The sequence below is a fragment of the Dermochelys coriacea genome, chromosome 21 (genome assembly GCF_009764565.3).
Source record: "Dermochelys coriacea isolate rDerCor1 chromosome 21, rDerCor1.pri.v4, whole genome shotgun sequence".
Lineage (NCBI taxonomy): Eukaryota > Metazoa > Chordata > Testudines > Dermochelyidae > Dermochelys > Dermochelys coriacea.
The window spans coordinates 15,249,803-15,269,253 of record NC_050088.1 but is presented as its reverse complement, the minus strand read 5'-3'; the positions used below and the strand labels follow the sequence as shown (position 1 = coordinate 15,269,253).

General features: G+C 60.5%; 1 protein-coding gene across 1 annotated transcript in view; it reads right to left on the bottom strand.

The window, feature by feature from the left end:
* NAV1 (neuron navigator 1) overlaps nt 1-19,451 on the bottom strand; it is a 226,870-nt gene that overhangs the window by 15,873 nt on the left and 191,546 nt on the right. Inside the window, 15 exon segments of the mRNA XM_038380090.2 lie at nt 354-528; nt 920-1,085; nt 1,638-1,834; nt 6,753-6,761; nt 7,399-7,520; nt 8,862-8,973; nt 9,708-9,791; nt 11,206-11,283; nt 11,756-11,808; nt 12,867-13,037; nt 13,930-14,078; nt 14,845-14,886; nt 15,312-15,755; nt 17,132-17,825; nt 19,142-19,442. Of these exon segments, the coding sequence (XP_038236018.2) occupies nt 354-528; nt 920-1,085; nt 1,638-1,834; nt 6,753-6,761; nt 7,399-7,520; nt 8,862-8,973; nt 9,708-9,791; nt 11,206-11,283; nt 11,756-11,808; nt 12,867-13,037; nt 13,930-14,078; nt 14,845-14,886; nt 15,312-15,755; nt 17,132-17,825; nt 19,142-19,442 (2,797 nt within the window).

The following is a 19,451-nucleotide window of genomic DNA, read 5'->3' as shown; positions in this document are numbered from 1 at the left end:
CAGTGTCTGCAACGAGGCAGGCTCAGGCTCCTTGCCCCAGCTCCCTGGCACCCAGCAGCAGGCTGGGGTGGACCCTTGGATCTGGCCCCAAGGGCAGGAGGTTCCCAGCTCCTTTGGAGCTGCCAGGGGTCAGGATTTCCCTGCATATCTGGCCTGCACCTGCCCCTGCATCTGCTGTGTGGCTCCTCCCATGCTCTTTGGGGCCCAGGCTGACCCCATCCCGCAGCAGAGCCCGTGGTAGAGAGGCAGCCAGACCCCTGCCCAGGAGTGGGTTGCTGCTCTGTGCTGTGGTCAGCAGTGCACACTCGCAGCACAGAGGTCCCATTCCTGATGCATCCCACTCTCCCTAGTACCTGTATCTGCCAAGCCGGGGCTGAAGGACTGAGCGAGGGCGAGGCCCAGTGAGCGCCGTGGGGACGAGGAGGCAGATGTGCTCCTGATGTGCCCGGGGATGGAGTCTGGCACTGACGAAGGCCCTGGGACCACCTTGAGCCGATCGTTCTCGGCCTTCAAGAGATCCACCTCCAGCTGTGGAGAAGGCAGGGGTTACAGAGCAGAGCCCGTGGCCATGGACCCAGATCAGGAACCCTCCCAGTGCAGGGAAAACAGACCCTGGGCTGGTCCAGCAGGGCTCTCAGCCCACCCCCTCTCCTGTGCCATGGAGCCACTGATCCCCAATGCCACGAGACCTGTGGTGCTACTGGACAGAGCGCAGCCCCACGATCATCAAAGGCTACGGGCTGGAGCGTATGCTCAAGGCGCACATCTGCAGAGGAGACCGGGGGGTGGTGCCTGGCCCCACTGGGGAGAGGGCTGGAAATGGCTGGAAGAGGCAGGCCAGGGGAGTGGCCCAGGGTCGGTGAGCCAGGCCCACTCTGTGGTGGGTCCGTGGCTCCCCACGCAGGGACGGGGCCCTCACCTGCATGTTGTGCATGGTCTCACGGAGCTGGTCCAGCTGGTGGGCCGAGTTCAGAGCCTCCAGCCGGATGTCAGTCAGTTTCATCTCCTTTTCCCACAGCTCCGAGCGCAGTTCTGACACCTCCTTCTTCTCCGGCTCTTCCTCCTCCTCGTTGGCCTGGAAGAGCCTGCGCCGGGAAAAAGACACCCATAGGGTGGCCGGTCACAATGTGCTCTGCTAGGGGGTGCTGAAGAGAGGTGCGACCCTGATTTCCACCCAGAGGCCACTGCCAGGTCTGAGCAATGCTTTCAGAGGAGGCTGAGCAGCAGCCGGATGGGGGCGGGGGGGGGGGAAGGGGTCACAGGGCCCAGCCGATGCCCCAATGACTTTCTGTGCCCATGCGGCGGCAGGACCATCGAGGGCTAGGGATGCAAACAATGCCAGCCAAGCTGCCTCATCCACCCCCATCCACAGCGATCTAGCCAGGGCAGCAGTGCTGAGGACAATGAATGCACCAGGCCAGGGGTCAGAGCTGGCTGCCAGACATGCTGCACCCAGGAAGGGAGAAGGGGCTGGGTGCCCCACACCATGGCCTGGGGCCTGAGCAGCTGGCACAGGAATCCAAGTCTATGGGCCAGGCTCCCAGCTGGACTCCATGCAGCATCACTGGGTTACATCAGCTGAGGATCTGGCCCCGTGCATAGCCCCGCGCCAGCTGCAGGGCGACGGCTGCCCTTACTCAGTGGCTTCGATGCCCACGGAGGAGGAGTTGGAGGACTTGATGGAAGGCGAGGCGGTCTCAGTGGAGCCGTGCTGCAGCTTGGGAGAGGACGGGGCTGAGGAGTCGGGGGTGGCGATTTCCTCGATGTCCGAGTAGGAGGAAGCTGACTTCGGGCCTTTCTTGATGCTGAAGGCCTTGTTGAACGAGCTCCGGAGCTGTAGAAGACAAGGAGGATGTCCAGAAAGGGTTAAACCACAGATCACCCCAGCTGTGACACCAGACACTTCTCCCGCTGGCTCCAGCCATCTCCCATCCTGACCCCAGCTCTGGCCAGCAGGCGACAAACTCCAGGGTCGCTCGGCAGGGAGAGCTTTATCTTGGGTTCCTCCCGGGAGGCTCCATCTCCCCCAGCCCTTCCACTGCTGCACCGGCCCCGCGGGGGAACCCCACAGGAGGGTGGGTGGATCTTCCATGATCACGAATGCACGCACCCCGTGTGTCCCCCCTCCCTGCTTGCAAGAGCAGCATTCTGCTGGGTGGTGGCTGCGTCAGAGGAGCCGGCCCTGGGGGAGACCGACCGGGATGTCCGGTGCATCCCCTTGCCTGGGTAGGAGAGAGCTGGTCGACCTTGCACATCACCCAGCCCCCGCCAGGGGTCGGCGCCCCTTATGTCCTGCCCGCCCTGTCTCCTGTGGCTACTCAGCCATCCACAGGGGAGAGGGATCCTCCCCAAAGGAAGGGACCAATTGTGAACATCGGGGTCTCTCCAGACCTAAGTTGGGATGCCATGGGGTCCCTGCATGGCAGAGTGCCCCTAGCCTCCAACCTCCACTCCTGTTGCTGTTCCTACCCCTGCCCCCACTTGCTGCCCAATGCTTAGGGCCCAGATCCGCAAATCAGTGGGAGTTAGGAGCCTGAACAGCTTTGATGATCTGGTTCTAGGTGCCCCATGCCCCTCTGTGGGGCTGTTGGCCGAGGGCCGCGTGGGACGAAGCCGTAACCTTGGGGGCTTCAGCGCACTCGGCGGGACCGAGCTGCGTAATTCCAGGCCTATCAGCATTCCGCTGGGCTCCGGATCAGCCCAGCACTCCTGGGAAGGAGAAACGGCCTCCCTGAATGAGCCCTCCAATGCCGACTGAGGGCAGCCGGGAACCGCCACCCCCATGGGCAGGTCCTGCCGTGCCCGTGGCTATCAGACATGGTTCCCCTTTCTGGAATCCAGAGGTGCACCTGAGCAAGCAGAGGCAAGTGCAGGTGCTCTCCGAGCCTGGCTGAGCCAGCATGGCTGTGCCCAGTGCTGGAGGCACGTCCGCGTTACGCTCCAGGGACAAAATCCCACAGGGCCATGGTCAGGTCCCATCACCGCCCCCTGGCAGCACACACAGAATATGTCCCCCCGTGAGGCGGCTCCTGGGCATCCACACACAACCCCTTGGCACCCCAGGCCAGCGTCACAGCGGCAGGGCCACTCATGCCATGCCAGCTCCACTCCAGCAGGAGGCACCCTGGGGCACATCCAGCCCTGCCAGGACTCTGCAGGGCTCAGAGGAGCCTGACCAGGGAAGACCTTGGCCTGCTGCCTGCCATCCATCCATCCCTTGTTTGAAAGAACCCTGAAAGGGGACTGCAATATGAGGGAGCCGTGTGATCCGAGACCACTTCAGGGGCCCCCTCCCTGCTTTGCCAGGGGAGCATGGGATAGTGGGGAGAGCAGCGGCTTGAGTGACAGCGCTCGGGGTTTCTCTTTCCAGCGCTGCTTTGCTGTGGGGGGCTGGTTCCACCGTTCAGCCCCTACCAGAGGGCACAACAGGACTGTTAGTGCGCCGGCTGCTCTGTCTGGGCCTGGACTGGCTCAGCTCAAAGCAGCTGTAACTGGCCCCCTGCGCAGGACTCCTGGGACGGGAACTGCCAACATCCGGGGCACAGAAGGCAGAGATCAGCCTCGGGTCTCGGATGCGGGATACCCAATCCTAGTGTTCTCTGGGAAACTCATTACCGCCACTCCAGCCAACCACCATCCCTCATTCTACGCCCACAGAAGATGATTGGCTGGCGAGGGATTCTATTCGAATGGCATGGCATCGGGTGAACTTTCCACCGCACGCAGCTAGGGGACAACCTGGCAGAGGAACATCCCGTTCCGGTGGACATGGGACATCCCATTCCCCTAAAGCCCAGCTCGTGGTGCCATGAAAGGCAGCGGGCGTGAGGCGGGGAGAGCACAGTCCCTGTCTCTGGGGGCTTGAGTCTGTTCTGTCAGGCCAGGCATGGCTGGCGGGAAGCTCCAGCATGGGGGAAAGCATCTCAGATGCCAAATCACGGGGCTAGAGCGTGGTAGCCGGGGGCCCATGTGGTGCTACAGAACATCTCTTTGGCTCTGATCACAGAGGAGCCTGGCTCATGGTATGAGGGAGAAGGCCAAGCCCACAAAGCCCTCTGCTCTGGTGCCCAATGCCGCCATTCTGCAAGGTTCACGCTCGCCCCAGTGAATTCAATGGAGCTGCTCCTGCCAGTGCAAGGCACCCAACCCAAGAACTTGGAATCCAGCCCCAAAAGGACTCGGAGGGCTCGGAGAGGGAATGCTGCTCATGCCCAGCTCTGCATGAGCCTCCCCAGCAAGGAGGATGACGGGGTTGCTAACACATGACGGGCCCGGCGGCCCAGACTCCTGCTCAATCCGCATCCCAGATGGAGCATGCAGCATGCACACACGCACACACCGGGGGGCACAGAACAGAGACACCGACTGAAAGGACGGCTCAGGGGGCCAGACGCTGTGATGGGCGGAGGGGACTCTGAAATGGGGGTGTCGCCTGCCTCATTCACGGTCCCACACCAACCCCAGATCACTCAAGGAAGCTGCTCCCCTTTAGCGCTCATCCCGCAAGGTGAGCGGCTTTCACAACGACTGCAGGATGCCAACCAGCCCTTGTGGATTGCTGGGGGCGTCACCAGATGGATGTCACAGGGCTGGCAATCAGTGCATTGCTCTTTCATTACCCTGGCCTTGCAGCATGCCTGACAGACCCGTACGGACCAGGTCTTCCTGAGAAGTTAAGGCCCTGTTCTGCTCCTAATGGAGCCAATGCACAGCTGGGTTCAAAGGGGCAGGACTTGGTCTTGGGGATGGGCACCAGCCTGTCAGCCAGTGGACTAGGCTTGGTGGGGAGAGCGGGCTGGACAATGTGGTCGAAGGGAGGGCTCCCTACTGAAAATGTTGCATTTTTAGGGGGAAAAAAAAACAAAACAAAAAAAACCCCCCAAATCATCAGAAGTCAGGAACTGAAATATTTTGATTCTGAACAGCTGCCAGGGTGCTACATGGGAGTTGTAGTTCAGTTACCTCATGCTCCCGTCCTCCTTCATGGGCTAGGATCCCCAATCAGACTACAACTCCCATGATGCACGGTCTCCTCTCTTGGCCAGGAGAGGCTGTGCATTATGGCAACCCAGTGCATCATGGGAGATGTAGTTCGATGGGGTAGGGGGGCAGTGTCCCTGAAATACAGTTCCTGAAATACAATGAGGTCCTTCCCTGGATTGGGGGGGTTGGTCTTTGTCAACAGAGTTTCATATTAAAATATATCTGGTCATCTTGTGTATTTCAGAGGGGAAGGAGGGCGACCCAGCTCCCTCCAAGGATGGACACCGCCCTCTCTGGAGCCAGTCAGCCCATTGAGAGGGACTGGGGTGCCTTGGGGGGCCATTTTACCTTAGGGCCTGAGCCTGCAGCCTCCATAAATCTGTGGATATGGGACTGAAGGATATTCGGCCACCATCTACTCTGAACACGTGGCAATGCCGGGCATCACCACCAGAGAGGGGCAGTGACCTGACCACCGCCCCATGTGGTGGGTGGCCGAATCAGGCTAGACCCACATCTCCGGACTCTCGAATTCTCCCCCTCCTAGCACCAGAAGATGCGGCCCTTGGAGTTGAGTAAATGAAGGAGCTTGGAGAACTTTGCCCTCTCGTCCCATTTGGTTTCAGCAGATTTGGGATGGGAGTGGGGACGCCGGCAACTCAGGAGCAAGGCTGAGGAAGGGGTCTCAACCGGCTTGGCTGAAAATGCTGATGAGAACTTTGGGTGAGGGAAACCTCTTTAGCCAGGAGGGTCAGTTTAGCCTCTAGAAAGCGTATGATGATTTTGTTTTCAACGTAACCTTCTTTCCAGTATCCTCACTCCTCATGACTTAAATATGATAAACATATTCTCGTGTTTGCTATAAATATATCTTAGCTGGGGCGCCATGCAGAGGGCTGATCCTCTGATATGTGCAGTTCCTTCAGGAACAGTGGACTGGATAATTTGGTGAGTGCTCAGTGCACCCGGGGCTGGACACACAGGGAACGCGCCGAGGGCTCAGGACTGGCCTGTACCTGTTGCTACCAGCACAGACCGAGCGAGTTCCGCAGAGGCCTGGAAGGTAGGGCAGAGGCAGGTGGTTTCAGGGACATGAGGTATCATCACAGCTGCCCTGGGGTGTTCCCAGTCTGGCCAATGGCAGCAGAAGGATCCCACGAGCGCCCACCCAGCCCACTGTCGCAGTCCCAAAAGGTTCAGAAAGTTCAGGCTCTGGGGCTCTCTAGGGATTCGCTCCTCACCCGGAGGAGAAGGTCCAAAGCGCAGCCTGTCTGATCAGCAGTGACTAGCCAGCTGGGGTACCCAGCTCCATAGGTTTCCAGGTTCTGATTAATCAATCAGTCTGACCTCCTGCACCGCCCAGGCCAGAGATCCCAGCCCGGCCACCGCTGCCCTGAGCCCCAGGCCTTGTGGCTGAGACAGAGCATCGCTCCAAAGACCCACTAAGGCGTTTCCGGTACCAAAACTCAAGGGCACCCAACAGCCCTAGCCCCCTCTGACGATTCAGACACAGGAGCCCAACTCCCCTTGGCCAGAGCTTGATGGGGGGGTGGAGGCCGAGGAGCTGGCTTCAAAGCTAAAACAAGCCCGTGAGCCAGCAAATTTCAGCAACCCCGGTGGATGGATCATGCTCCACGGGTGGTGAGCGCCAGTGGAATGGATGGAATGGTTAGTTTCATGAGTGCTGTCCCACTGGAAATGAGCGATTGCCCTGGACCGGGGGCAAAACACGGGGAACCGGGGGGGGTGGGAAAAGGTGTCAGACTTACCTCGTATACCTGGAAAAAAAGGGTTGGGGTCAGCATTGGGGGAGAGAAAACAAAACAAAGCAAGACTTAATCACACACTCAGCTCAGAGCCCTGCCTGTACCGAGCTGCTGGAGTCAGTGCACAGCTAGGGAGCCCTGGAGACCTGGACAGCCTCCCCTAGCCTGCTGCAGCCAGCCCTTCCCCTCTACCTGAGCTGGGACCTGGAAAGAAGGGGTGACTGACCCCCATGGGGAATCCCGGCATGGGAGGGCGACCGGGCTGGTCCCTGCTCTGTCCAACTGCACTGGTCCAGGCTGCATTGCGGGAGCCAGCTGTGGGATATGGGGGGAGGAAGATCAGTCCGGAATGGTGCACATGTACTGGAACTGGGCTGGGGAACTTTCCCAAGTGGGCTGAAAACCCTGCCCAGCCAGCGACTCAGCCCTCAGTCCCAGGAGTTGGCAAAGCTCTTCCGAGAGGAAGTCCCAGCCTGTAGCGTCCCCCCCAAGGCAGACAGCAGCATGCTAATCCGGGGCACCAAGGGTCCAGCCCCATGCCGCCGGGATGCCTTGTGAGCTAAGAACACGACGTGGAGAGCCCAATCCTGGGGCAGATCCTGCCACAATTTCCCCCCATGCCTCCTCCCCGCCAGCTCCCCTGACCTACCCAGCTCTTCTTCTTCTTCTTCTTGGCGTCGGCATCCTTGCTGCTGCCGATGCTGGAGTGGCTGGTGATGCTGTTGAGGCTGGAGATGCTGTCAGAGGAGTTCTGCCTCTTGATGCGCAGCTCTGGGGTCCCAGGGCGGGAAGGCAGAGAGAGAGAGAGAGAGAGAGAGAGAGAGGCTGAGAATCTACATGTTGGCAAAGAGCCCTCCCCACTGGGGCCAGTCACACCCCATCTATCCTGCTCTGCTCCCCTGGCTCAGCTAGCATCTTCCCCACCCCGGGCTTAGCACCAGCTCCTGCGCCCTGCAGCGGTTTCCCTGGATTTCTCTGCACTTCGCTTCTTGTTCGTCCAGCGCCATGGGGATCCTTATCTTCCCTTATGGGATGAGTGTGCTGTCTCCAAGAAATCTGTTCTTATGGGACCATTGAGACATTTTGCCACCATCTAATAATGGTTCTTTGTCCTCCTAGAGCACCCTGATAATTTGGCGGGCAGGAGGGAAGGATCAGAACCCATGGTGGCAAATAAGGGCAGTACACAACTCTCAGCTATTGGTTCAGGCTCTCTCCAGACTCAGGCAGACATTTCTGCATCATTACATTTGGATCAGGCTTTCAAAGCATCAGAAAAGCTAGAAACAAGTATGTGGAATGAAAGCTGGGATTCCCACAGTCCTGCAGCAAAGGGGCTGGGTTCTCTGGTAAATTCTGTGACAGGGCTCTGTGCAGGCTGGGTTTGCACAGACTAAGAATTAGACCCAGATTTTCAAATGCTCTGCACCCAGAACCAGAGTGAGATTTCCAAAAGGTGTTTCAGTGCCAAATGCCCATTGAAATCAATGGGAGCTTGGAGCTTGAGACCTCTGAGGATCTGCGCCCCAGTGTCCTGCGATCGGCTGGTTGTAATTAACAAGCCGCTCTTAGTACAACAGCGGGGGGCATGCACAGCCCCATTGGCAGCTTGCTCCCACTGGGATGTGTTGACAGACCATGCTGGGTTCTCTCTCATCACCGGCCAATGTTATTCTGTTTCAATGAGATTCCAGACTCTCTCTCCTACCTGGACTTGAAAGAGACGCTCATACATATTGCATTAAATACACAAGGCCCAGGCGAGAATGACACGGATCAGACACATGCCACGGGCTCCAAATTGCTGCCGAGAGTCGGGAGACGCTGATGCAGGATGGTCTTTGCTGGGCGTTACAGCGGGTGGGGTGGTAGAGCAGATACCCCATCTCCCCTGGGGGAGAATACAAGACATTGCACTTGGGGGTGTTTAAAACCTCCCAGCTCCTTGTGAATGAGCAGAATCCCATTGTCACCCTTTCCTCCCCATCCTGACGAGGACCTGGATCCCCTGCCTTGATGAGGACATGACCCGGGGTCTAGATCACAGGCCTAACACTGGCCTCACAGCAACGAGAAGCAGGGGTGGAAGCATTGCCACGGTGCCTGGCTCACCTTTGGGCGTGATGTCAGTCCCATTCAGAGCTCCTTGGATCACGGCTTGAGCCTCCGAGTTCTTCTTCTTCAAGAAGTCGATGGTCTCCCGCAGATCCAGCAGCTCCGTGTCCTGGCAGAAGCACAGGGAAGATACCCTGTAGTCCCTGGTTGGGTGGAGATGCTCGGGACATCGCTAACCCATGTCCACAGCAAGCACCTCTCCCCCCCGCCAGGACACATGCCAACTGCTTGCTCAGGGTGCTGGGCACAGCGGGCTACCAGCCTCCAGGGCTAACAGCCAGAGTCCTCCAGGGATGCCCAAGAGAAAAGGAGGGTCTGGGCCGGACCTCGCTGTCCAGAGATGACCCCAGCCACTCCAGGGCAGCCCACTGCACCAGCCGGCACAGACCCTGGGACACAGGAGAAGCTCAGGCCCCGCAGGGATGAGCATGGGCGCTACGTGTGGGGGTAGATGCGGTCTCCAGTCAACCCCCCGGGAGACAGCTATCCCAGGGATCAGTCCGAGGCACGGCTAACCTCCTGCAAGGACATGGCAGGCTCTGCTCCTTCTCTGGGAAGAGGCTTTCCCATCGCCCAGCGGGCTGGCTGGGGCGCTGGTGGCGCTTGGGCCCTCTCCTGGACAGAGGTGCCGGCCTGCCCATGGGTCGGGCGCCCCTTCGCAGATGAAGCCCTGAGGGGACTCACAGGGAGCCGACAGCGCCAAGTTCTATCCCCCAAGCCCTGCAGCTTCGCTGAGCCCAGTGGCAGCCAACAGGAGACCCCGGGGGATGGGGAGGGGGAAGAGACCTGCTCCCTGGCATAGAGACCCCGGTGCCCCGCCAGCTCTCCCTGTGCAGCACCCACCTTCTCTTCCGCGGTCTCTGCCAGCTGGCGCAGACGGGACGTCATATTCACCAGGCTCTGCTCGAAGGCCGCCACCAGGTTAGCCTGAAAGGCAGTGGGAGAGGGCGTCGCGCTCAGCTGGGGAACGGAGAGCACAGTGGGGAGCCCAGCTGCAATGGCAGTCCCCAGCTGGCCCCTCTGGTCGGACCACTGGCCACTACGTGGCAAGCGCCCTGGGTGGGGGGAGGTAAGCATGCGGCATCCCCCCCGCATCATCTCCCAGCATCACTGTTCCCTCTAAGCTGTGCGCACACACAGATCCTAAACCCCGCGCACACAAAAATTGGCACAGAAGAAATTTTTTGTGGACACGGCCTGTCAAAAATTAGAGGGAACATTGCCCAGTGTGCTGCTCTATTGCCTGCCCTGTCCCGGAGGGACCCAGGTTCACAAGCCCAGCAGCCCTGTCCGTACTATTGCCATGGTCTCTCGGAACAATGGCGGAGAAGAGCCCTGATCTCTTGCCCCTGGGAAGAGACTCTCTCCCAAGGGGCGGGGGGAGCCAGAGGAAGGTGCCAGAGTTGGGGATGGACACCTGGAGTCTAGGTTGCGGAGGGATGGTGCCTGAGCAAAGGGGGCCTGAGATAGGAACAGGCGGATAGGTGTGGCCCTTGTGGGAGGTTCCCCCAGGGCTGAGAGTGGCTGGGTGGGTTCACAGCTCGATGCCTGCTGCGGGTCCTGCCGCTCCGACCCCTCTGGTCTTGGAGCCAGTGGTGCCGAGACCACAGACCAGAGCAGCCGCACTCATGTCACGCCATAGGGTGTGTGCAGTCTCTCCCGCTGGGATGCAGCAGACCATCTCCCAGGGCCACGCCTCCTCCGTGCAGCAGGCTTGCCCAGCGTGCCAGGGGCCCTGTGCACCATGGGGATGCTGCGTGGCTCCGGGGTGGCACTCTTGCCCTGCAGAGAGCCATGTGGGGGGGATGATCTCAGTGGGGGGTTGACCCCCACCCCCACATAGAGCCAAGGGTGCTGTCAAAACGGGCATCTTCCTGCAAACTGCCAGTTGAGAGTGCCGGGCACAGGGGATGCACTGGCCCCAGCCACCCGAGGACACTCCACTGCCAGCTGCTACTCTGCCCCATCACCCATCATTTACTCTGACCAGCTCCTGTCCCAGGGAGAGCTGCACAGGCTGGAGTGCCTCCGCTGGGGACTGGCCTCTGCATCTCTGCCCCGCCCGCCCTTCGGTGCCAGCTCTGCCCCTCACGCCCACCACGCGGTGCGCCTTTCCCTTCTTGCTCCTGGCAGGGCAGAAATGTCCCCATCTGCTCGCCGGAGCAGGGTGCGCCCAATCCCTGCCTTGTCTCCAGTGTGATGGTCCCACGTGCCCCATCACTCCTCCCCCCATCTTTAGGGGATTACCACAGTTGGCATTTTAGTGAGTCCAGAGACCTCTGACGATGCCCCCCACTCCGGACAAGCACTAGGTCTGGCCCGGAGCCGCGGCTGGACTCACGTTGGCTGACAGCTGAGACGTCAGGGTCGCCACCTTCTCCTGGGACGACTCCAGCTCCCGGCGCAGCTTGCGGATTTGCTGGAAGTGAGAGAAGGCAAAGGGGGAAGGGTCAGGGAGGAGTGGGCTGCTCCCCCCCTCGGGGGCTGGGAGCGAGCCGTCAGGGCAGGTGGAGAAGTGGGGTCTCACCGTACCTCGATTGCATCCTCTCCTCCGCCTTGGCAGAGAGTGCAGGGGGGGGGGGGGGGGGGGGGGGGGGGGGGGGGGGGGGGGGTGCAGTGCAGCAGGAAGAGAGACAGAGAGGCCAGCGTTAGGACAGAGGGGGGAAGTGAGGTGCAGACAGGCAGAGACTGTGGGGCAGAGCCATGCATAGAACTGAACCCCATCCCCAGCCACCGTGGGGCTCCTCCCACAAAGCCATCCAGACAGCAGCTGGCTGCAGCCACCCCCGCAAGGCCCCGTGGGCGTGGCCGGCCCGTGCCCCACCACCCCGGACATGCAGGGAACGGGGGCACCCCGGCGCAGGCGGGGGGACCGCAGGAGCAGCTCTTACTGAGGAGTAGGTGGAGGAGGCGCTGGAGGCCAGGGACAGCACCGATCCATGAACTGCAACAGAACAAACCCATCTGAGTCACGGAGCCCTCCACCGCGCCCTGGCTCAGAGCGCGGGAGTCCAGGGGGCGAGTGCCGGCTTTCCCAGAGGGGTCTGTGGGGCACCACAGCAGGGGATGAATGGGGAGGCAGGGGCAGGAGAGGTACTGCAGAGGGACAGGTTACGGGCAGGGGCCACATTCAGCTGGGCAGCCTGCCCTGGCAAGCTTGCCCTTGCCATGGGGCACCACCCAGCCAAGGAGCTCACGTTGCTGTGGGGACCCCATTGAGCAGAGCCTGACCACCCCCAGACCCCTCCTCATCCCTGGGAAGGGCCGGGTCAGCATCACCATCCCCATTATACAGATGGGGAAACTGAGGCACCAGGGTGGGGAATGGGGGGCCTTGCCCCAGGTAACACAGTGAGGCACAGCAAGGAATAGTCTGATTTCCAGCCCCGTGCCTTGCCCATGGTGGCTCAGTCTCTCTCCAGGCTCAGCCCATGAGGATCTGCATCCCCAGCTGCCCAAATCCTCCCTTCCTGGCCCTAAAGCTAATCCATCCCCAGTGCCCACTAGGCCGCCAAACCTGTCGCAACGTACCAGGTGGGCACCTGGAGCCCCTGTGTCTATCTGCTCATCTACACTGAGGGACTTGTGGGCTCAGAGCCAGGTTCCCAGCCCAGCTTTGCACGTGTAGCCCCTGACACCTCCAGGGGCACCTCTGAGCTCAACCCCTCTCTCCCCCAATAGGACTGTGCAGGTTCCTTCCCCCAGAGGAGCCATGAAGCCTGCACTCTGGGGCAGGGAGCAGACAGAGCCATGGGCCCCACCACTGCTCTCACGCTCAATGGAGGAGACTGGTTTGGGACTGACGGGATTCCTCACTTGCTCGCCAGCAGGATTAACCCTTTCTTGTCTCCCCACAGTAGCAGTGCTCCGGATTGTGAGCGCCGCCGCTGCCATCTACGGGTACCAAAAGGGATGCCCGGGGCAGGGGACCACGGAGCCATGCTATCCCCGGGTAACGGGGAGGAAGAGCCCGTCGCTCCGGCCAGAGCACGAGTATCTCACCGTCATCCGCGGGGTCCCGGAAGGAGCCCGAGCGGATCATGCCCTTGGGTCTGTCTGCCAGGGAGAGGGTGCTGCCCATCTGGGAGGTGCTGTAGAGCTCAAAGGCAGAGTCGTGGGTGGGGATGCTGTTGGAACGGGTGATCCGCGGAGTGGTGGCAGCAGTGGGACTCACTGCATGAAGAAGGCAGGGGAGGGAGAAGAGAAGAGGTAGGGTCAGAAACGCACCTGGCCCAGGGGAGCGGAGCAGCAGGGAGCGTGGGGCGAGGAGGGGCCGGAGCCCTGAGGAGCCAGGGACGCGGGAGGGTGGGGGAGGACGCCACACATGGTCACACTCGGGGCCAGAGCCTTAGCTCAGGCAGGACGGGGAGACTCGAGCGAAGCCAGTACTGCTAGGCTGAGGGATACCCGCTTGGGGCTGGCCCACGCGCTCTCCCAGGTGGTGCATCCTGGGAACAGTGTGTTCATGCCCAAAGCCGGTGTCAATCAGGAATAATCCCATTGGGCCCCGATCCCTCCCCGCACTCACTCCAGCATAAAACAGGAGTAACACTGGGCCTGCTGACTCGCTTCGGTTTCAATCAGGAGTAACCCCACTGGGCCTGAACCTTCACATTGGTGTAAATCAGGAAAATCCCACTGAAGCCAGTTCTTCTGGCACAAGTGAGAGAAGTGGGCCCCACACCCGTGAGGGACTCTCCTACCCGACAGTTTGCCTCCCACTCACTTTCACTGGGGGCGCTTTCAAGGGTAGCCCCCCACTTGCCCTCCCTGCCCCAGCTGGGCTATGTCAGAGCACGGCCCTTTGTGCAGCGGCTGCCCAGAGAGGAAGCAGAGGGCAGGTGCCAGAGGCCACCGATTTCTATGGGCAAGGCCCTCTGGACAAGCCAGCTCCGCCCTCTGGAGCACACGGGCCTTGCTGTGATCCCCGTGTGCGGCACAGACACCAAGGCCAGCTCTTCAGCAGGCATAAACTGGCAGAGCTCCAGGGACGTTGCTTTCAGTGGCGCTGTGCTGATTTACACCCGCCGGGGATTTGGCCCCGACCCGGCCACGGGAAACTGACCGATGTTCGTGAGTGGGCTTTTCCCAGCCAAGGATACGGAGAGGGCGGGAGGCGAGGGCAGCTCTGATGGGTCGTCCGACTCCGGGAGCCCTCCGATCGTGTGGGAGTGACGCCTCTCCTTGGTCTCCTCTTGGGACTGGAGCTGGTACCTGCCAGGGCCGAGGGAGAGATCAGCAAGGCGACGCTGCCCTGTCCATTTTTCCCAACCAGGGTCAAGTGGCCAAAGGGCTTTGGAATGGCCACGGCTCTCACCAGGAGCTCAGATTAAAGCCATGTGGTGACACAGCCCAGACCCTGTCACTGGATCCCCCGGGCAGATCCTTGTGCCCATGAAGTCGCTGGGGGGGCAGTTCTAGGGGCTCAGTCCGCCTCTCCCTCCGCAAGGATCTGACAAACCCAGTGGTGAGGGGGAAGGCTTGGCCTGTCTCTGGAGTATCAGGTGTACCAAGGAGGTGGAGGGCTGGGCTCAGTTCTCTTGCCAAGATGTCCCCTTCAGTCCTGAGGCATTTCCCGCTGCCCGGGACAGCACAGGGGAGGCCGAGACACCAGTCGCAGCACTGGGAAGCCAGGCTAGGGGGCATGGGCTCGACACGACAGCGGCATCTCTGGCATCGATGAAGGGCTGGTCTCCGCTGCTCCAGGAATAATATTTTGTCCTCTCTCTCAGTCACCTGGGCAGCAAAGCTGTGCTTTTGGTGCAAGAGGGTGAGGGGCAGGGAGGATGGCCCTGTGTTTAGAGCACTAGCCTAGCAAACCCAGGGTCAGTTCCTTGCTCTGCCACAGTGACCTTGGGCAAGTTCCTTAGCCTCTTGGAGCCTCAGGTCCCAGCACTAATGGAGGGCTAGTACCTCAGTCCCTGTGGCTGAGAGGCCCCTGAGTGTCTGTGAGGGGGCCACACAGGCATTGAGATTTTACCTCAGCCCCTTCTTGGGCAGCGTATTCCGGTCGCGGTTGGTGCTGGGGAGGAAGAGAAACACGAGTCATAGTCGGCTCCGTGGGCTGGGAGAGGGAGGGCAGTTACCAGGGGCAGGCTAGGGGCAATGCGCAGCTGGAGGCCATGCCAGCTTGGTGGTGGGTCCAGTCTGCTGGCTTCACTGGGAGCGGGTATAGAAGGTGTGGGTGGGACTGGAGCTGGTGTTTCCAGGGTGTGGAGGGGATTCCGGCCTGATGCTTGTGCCTCACAAAGCTGTCCATCCCTAGGGCTGCCAGGTGCCCCAAGGGGTCAGGCAGCCCTCCCCAGGGGATCATAGTGGGGGTTGGGGTTCTGTGCCCCCCAGAGCATAGCAGGGAGGCTCTGGAACCCCCCTACCCCGATAGCCAAGCCCCAGCACATCTGGGAGGTGGCCCTGCTCCTGCCTACCCTCCCCCTCCTCCGGTGGCACCTGTCCAGATGTGCAGCCCTGGGGCTGCCGGTCCAGCCCTGCTCGCTGGTCTCCTCCTCTGTGCTGACGGGAGGGGTGGCAGCAGGGGCAGGGGTGGTGGTGCTGCCCCCGGAAAAGGCACTGGGCAGGCTGATTGGCATCTGCAGAGACTCCATGCTGCGGTGCAGGCCCGAGAGCTTGGGGTACATCCTGCCCTCCTTGGGGACGCTGAAGCCGCTCATGAGCTCCAGGCCCTGGGAGAAGCTGGCTGAGTTGATGTTGAGGATGGGGGCAGGGCTGGGGGCGAAGCAAGGAGTGACGTGCCCGGCCGCCTGGTGCACGTCCTGCCGCTTGCTGGCGTGGGGCTGGGGCAGGTCGCTGGAGGATGGCAGGTCCAGGCTGTTGGAGTTGACCTTGTCCAAGTTGGCCAGGGAAGGGGGCTTTATGTAGCTCTTGGCGGGCGCTCTGTGGGAACACAGTACCGGGTTGGAGAGGGGCAGCAAAGACGCCGCGCCTGAGGCTGAGCCCAGATGCGGGAGGAAGCTCAGCTGTTCACCTAGCAGCCTGAGAGCGTGGCGGGGCCCGGCCCGGTTCAGCAGGGAAGAGCGGGATGGGGCCCGGCCCGGCAGGACTCACCCTGCACTTGCAGTGTATGGGGCCCAGCCTTACTGCCGAGGCCTGACTCACTTTTGGGGAGAGGGTTTAAAAAAAAAAAAAAAAAAGCACCTGAACAGTCTGTTGGCGACCCTAATTCTGGCAATTTCTCTAGTTTCACATACCACCCACCCCGCACCACCTTGGTTCTCTCCCTGACTGAGGTCTACATCCAGATGCCATGGTGACGGGCAACCATACAAAACCCCAAGGCTGATCGACAGTCACACACGCCCCTCAGGAAAATATGCTTCCCCCCCATGGCAGGAGAAGGCAGTGCCCTGGGGATTTTCTAAATAGAGACCATTGCTTTGGGGTCCCCAACCAGAGTCTGGAAGAACCCTGTTGGGAGAGGCTCCCTTAGCCACAACGAACTCCCTTCTTTATCCCATACACACCCTGGGGTTTGTTCCCGTTGGCTGGGCTCCCCTCTTCAGTGTGTTAGTGCACCGCTACTCACCAGCACCAAGCTGCATGCGCTGGTGTGTTATTGTAGGGTTGCTGGTTAGGAACAGGCAGCTGGTATCAACAAAGGAAGCAAACTACCCCCAAGCACTATGGAATCAGTGCCAGCTGGCCAAGACCAGCGATCTGACCCCGTGTCAGGCCCCTCGCTCATGTATCCGTAGGGAAAGAGGGGGGTGGTTATGTTGAACTGGTGAGAAAGTCCCCCACCAGAACTTCAATTTTTCAGCAACTGTTTTGAACACTGACAAATCTTAGCTGAAAACCAAGAATATTTCACTTGGAAAGACCACCACAATGCCTCATGGGAGCTGTAGTTTGACTGCCTCATATTCCCATTCTCCTTGATTTGCCAGAGTCCCTAGTTGGACTATATATCCCATGATGCACCCCAGTCTCAGCTCTTGGAAAGGGAAGATGTGCATGCTGAGACCCTAGCTGTGATGCATTATGGGAGATGGAGTCCAGCTTAGGAGCCCAGCCCATATGGAAGAATGGGGACAAGAGGTAACCGAACTACAACTTCCAAGAGACACTGTGGCAAATATTGAAATATTTGGGTTTTCAGGTGTTTGATTTCTTAGTTGAAAACCCAATTTTCCATCAAAAGCCAGTTTGGATGGAAAATGTCTGACCAGCCCTCATGGCAAGCCCTGGCTAAGGATGGGGGGTGGCTGCCTATGGCAGTGGGGCTGATGCTGGGAGGTTTCCCTGGCTCTTACCTGAGTGGCGTTGGGGGCAGCTCGGCCCCTTTGGCAGCAGGCAGGTGGCTGGCTTGGGCCTTGGGGGTGCTTTCAGGGGAGCCGATGCTCTTCAGCGAGACGCACTCAGAGTCCAGGGCCACGGCCTTGGCTTTGGCTTTCTCCTTCTCACGGTCTGTCTGGTTCACTGGGGCCGGCGTGCTCCGGCTCGTGCCGATCTTGGAGGGCTCCTTGAGCCGTGACACCGAGATGCCCCCTTGCTTGGTGCTTAGGAGGCTGGGGTCGATGCTGCTGCTCACAGGCCGGTTCCCGCCACGCCCGCCCGTCACGCTCATGGAACTGGATTTGGCCGGCCGTGGCAGGCTCCGGTACTGGATGTTGGAGCGAGCCCCAGGGGCCAGAAAGCCAGGCTCCCCAGCATTGGAGACATCCAGGCTGGTTTTCCTCCCATTGACAGGCTTGACAGGGATGCCGGAGCTCTTCTGGATCTTGCCGAGCGTGGCTGAGCCGCCCGCCTGCATCACCGTAGCCGTGCCGGTGGTGGGAGGTGGCTTCTTGTATCCGAAGGAGCCAGAGGTAGAGGGCCGGGTAAGCCCTGAGGGAGGCTTCTTGGCATCCCCAATCCGATCCCGGCCAGCGTCTGAGGAAGAGCGCTGCAGGCCCGCGTTCTTCACAGACAGCTTGCTCTTGTCAGTGGCTTTAGTTTCAGGTTTGCCTGTGGGGAGCGGAGCGAGATGGAGAAGGTCACAAGCAATACAGAAGTGTACAACAGCCCCCCCTGGCTCTCCTGGGATTGGACTCCCCTAGCACAACGTGGGCTCCTGTGGCTAAGAAACTTCACCCCATCCAGGGAGCTTCTGTTCTGCAAACAGCCTTGCTTTCACCTACCTTGAAAGAGCCAGTTCCCAAGGAGCAGGTGTGATGAGATTAATTTAACAAGCCCTGGCTCTTACAGAGCACTTCTCAGCCATAGGTGCCAAAGCGCTTTACCAAGAAGGCCAGGATCATCATTCCTACTGGGCAGATGGGGAAACTGAGGCACAGATGGGGGCAGTGACTCACCCAGCAACACAGTCAGGAATAGAACCCAGATTTCCTGAGTCTCGGTCCAGTGCCCTCTCCACTAGGCCACACTGGAGCAGGGGACCAAGCCTTTCAACATGGAAATCTGTGCATGGTTTCCAGGCAAAAAACAGCCTCATTTCAAGGCCGAACCGAACGTGAAGGGCACCAACTTCCCCATGGTAGGGGGCATGACCACCGGATCATGTCAAAGATTTACACTCAACTTTTGCATAAGAGCTGGCACGTGCCCTGCTCTGTTCTGTGGTACTTGCCAACTGGAGGGACAGCTGCCAAGCCTGGGATGGGCCAAGCCCACGGGACGGGGAATACACTGCGGGGAGCAGTCCAGCTGGGATGATGGGGCTGACGGCCTTTGGATGCCTGCTGTCACAGCAGGACATGATGTGACATCTGCAGGGAAAGCACCTCTCGGGCCCCTGCAGCATCAGTGACGGTGCCAGCGGGGTGGGTCTGGCACTACAGGCAGCACGAGCCGGAGGTCACCAGCTGCCCACACTGCCCAGTGTTGGGGCAGCTGCATGCCCATAGCCCGGGCGAGGCCTCGGTGAATTGTACCCACCACACGTTCTCCCCCAGAGAGGGGTGTGCGACCCCTGTAAGGCCCCCTAGAGTGTTCCCCAGGAGGACGCTGTAGTCCCCTCTCATAGCTTCCCTGAGGAGATTCCCAGCCGATCCCCAGGATGAATCCCGAGCACGCAGCCGCTTCAGCCCGTCATGGGGATTGAACCCCTGCCTGGGAGCTAAGGGAGCAGTGGCTGGCGTGATCCCTGCGTCTGTCACTAGGGGGAGCCCTGAATCCACAGACTGGGCCTGTCCGCGGCACATGGCGCTCCTGAGGCTGGCCTGCCCCCATAGCCCGGAGGGGTTGCACACCCATTGGCCGAAGCCCCAGAAGGCATGGGAAGGTGGGAAGCATCCAACGCCCTCCCCCTGCTGCAGCCTCACCTGCCACTTTGAGGGTGCTCTGGGCTGTGTGGGTGATGGGTGAGGTCACTGCCACCGGTGGCGTCTTGCCCTTCTTCAGTGACCCCGGTGGGCCCAGGCTGACGGGCTTCTTCAGCTCCCCCCCCTTGGCGGGGGCCTCGTCGCAGCTCTCGGCCCGCTCCCGCCGCCACTTGGAGGCGCTGTGCTCCATCTTGAGGCTGCCGCTGTCGTAGTCCAGCTTCTTTGGGCCCTTCTCCTCCGCCTCGCTGTACCAGCTCAGCCCGCTCTCGGCCAGCGAGCGCTTCTCCGAGTCCGTGCGCAGCTGCGCGGG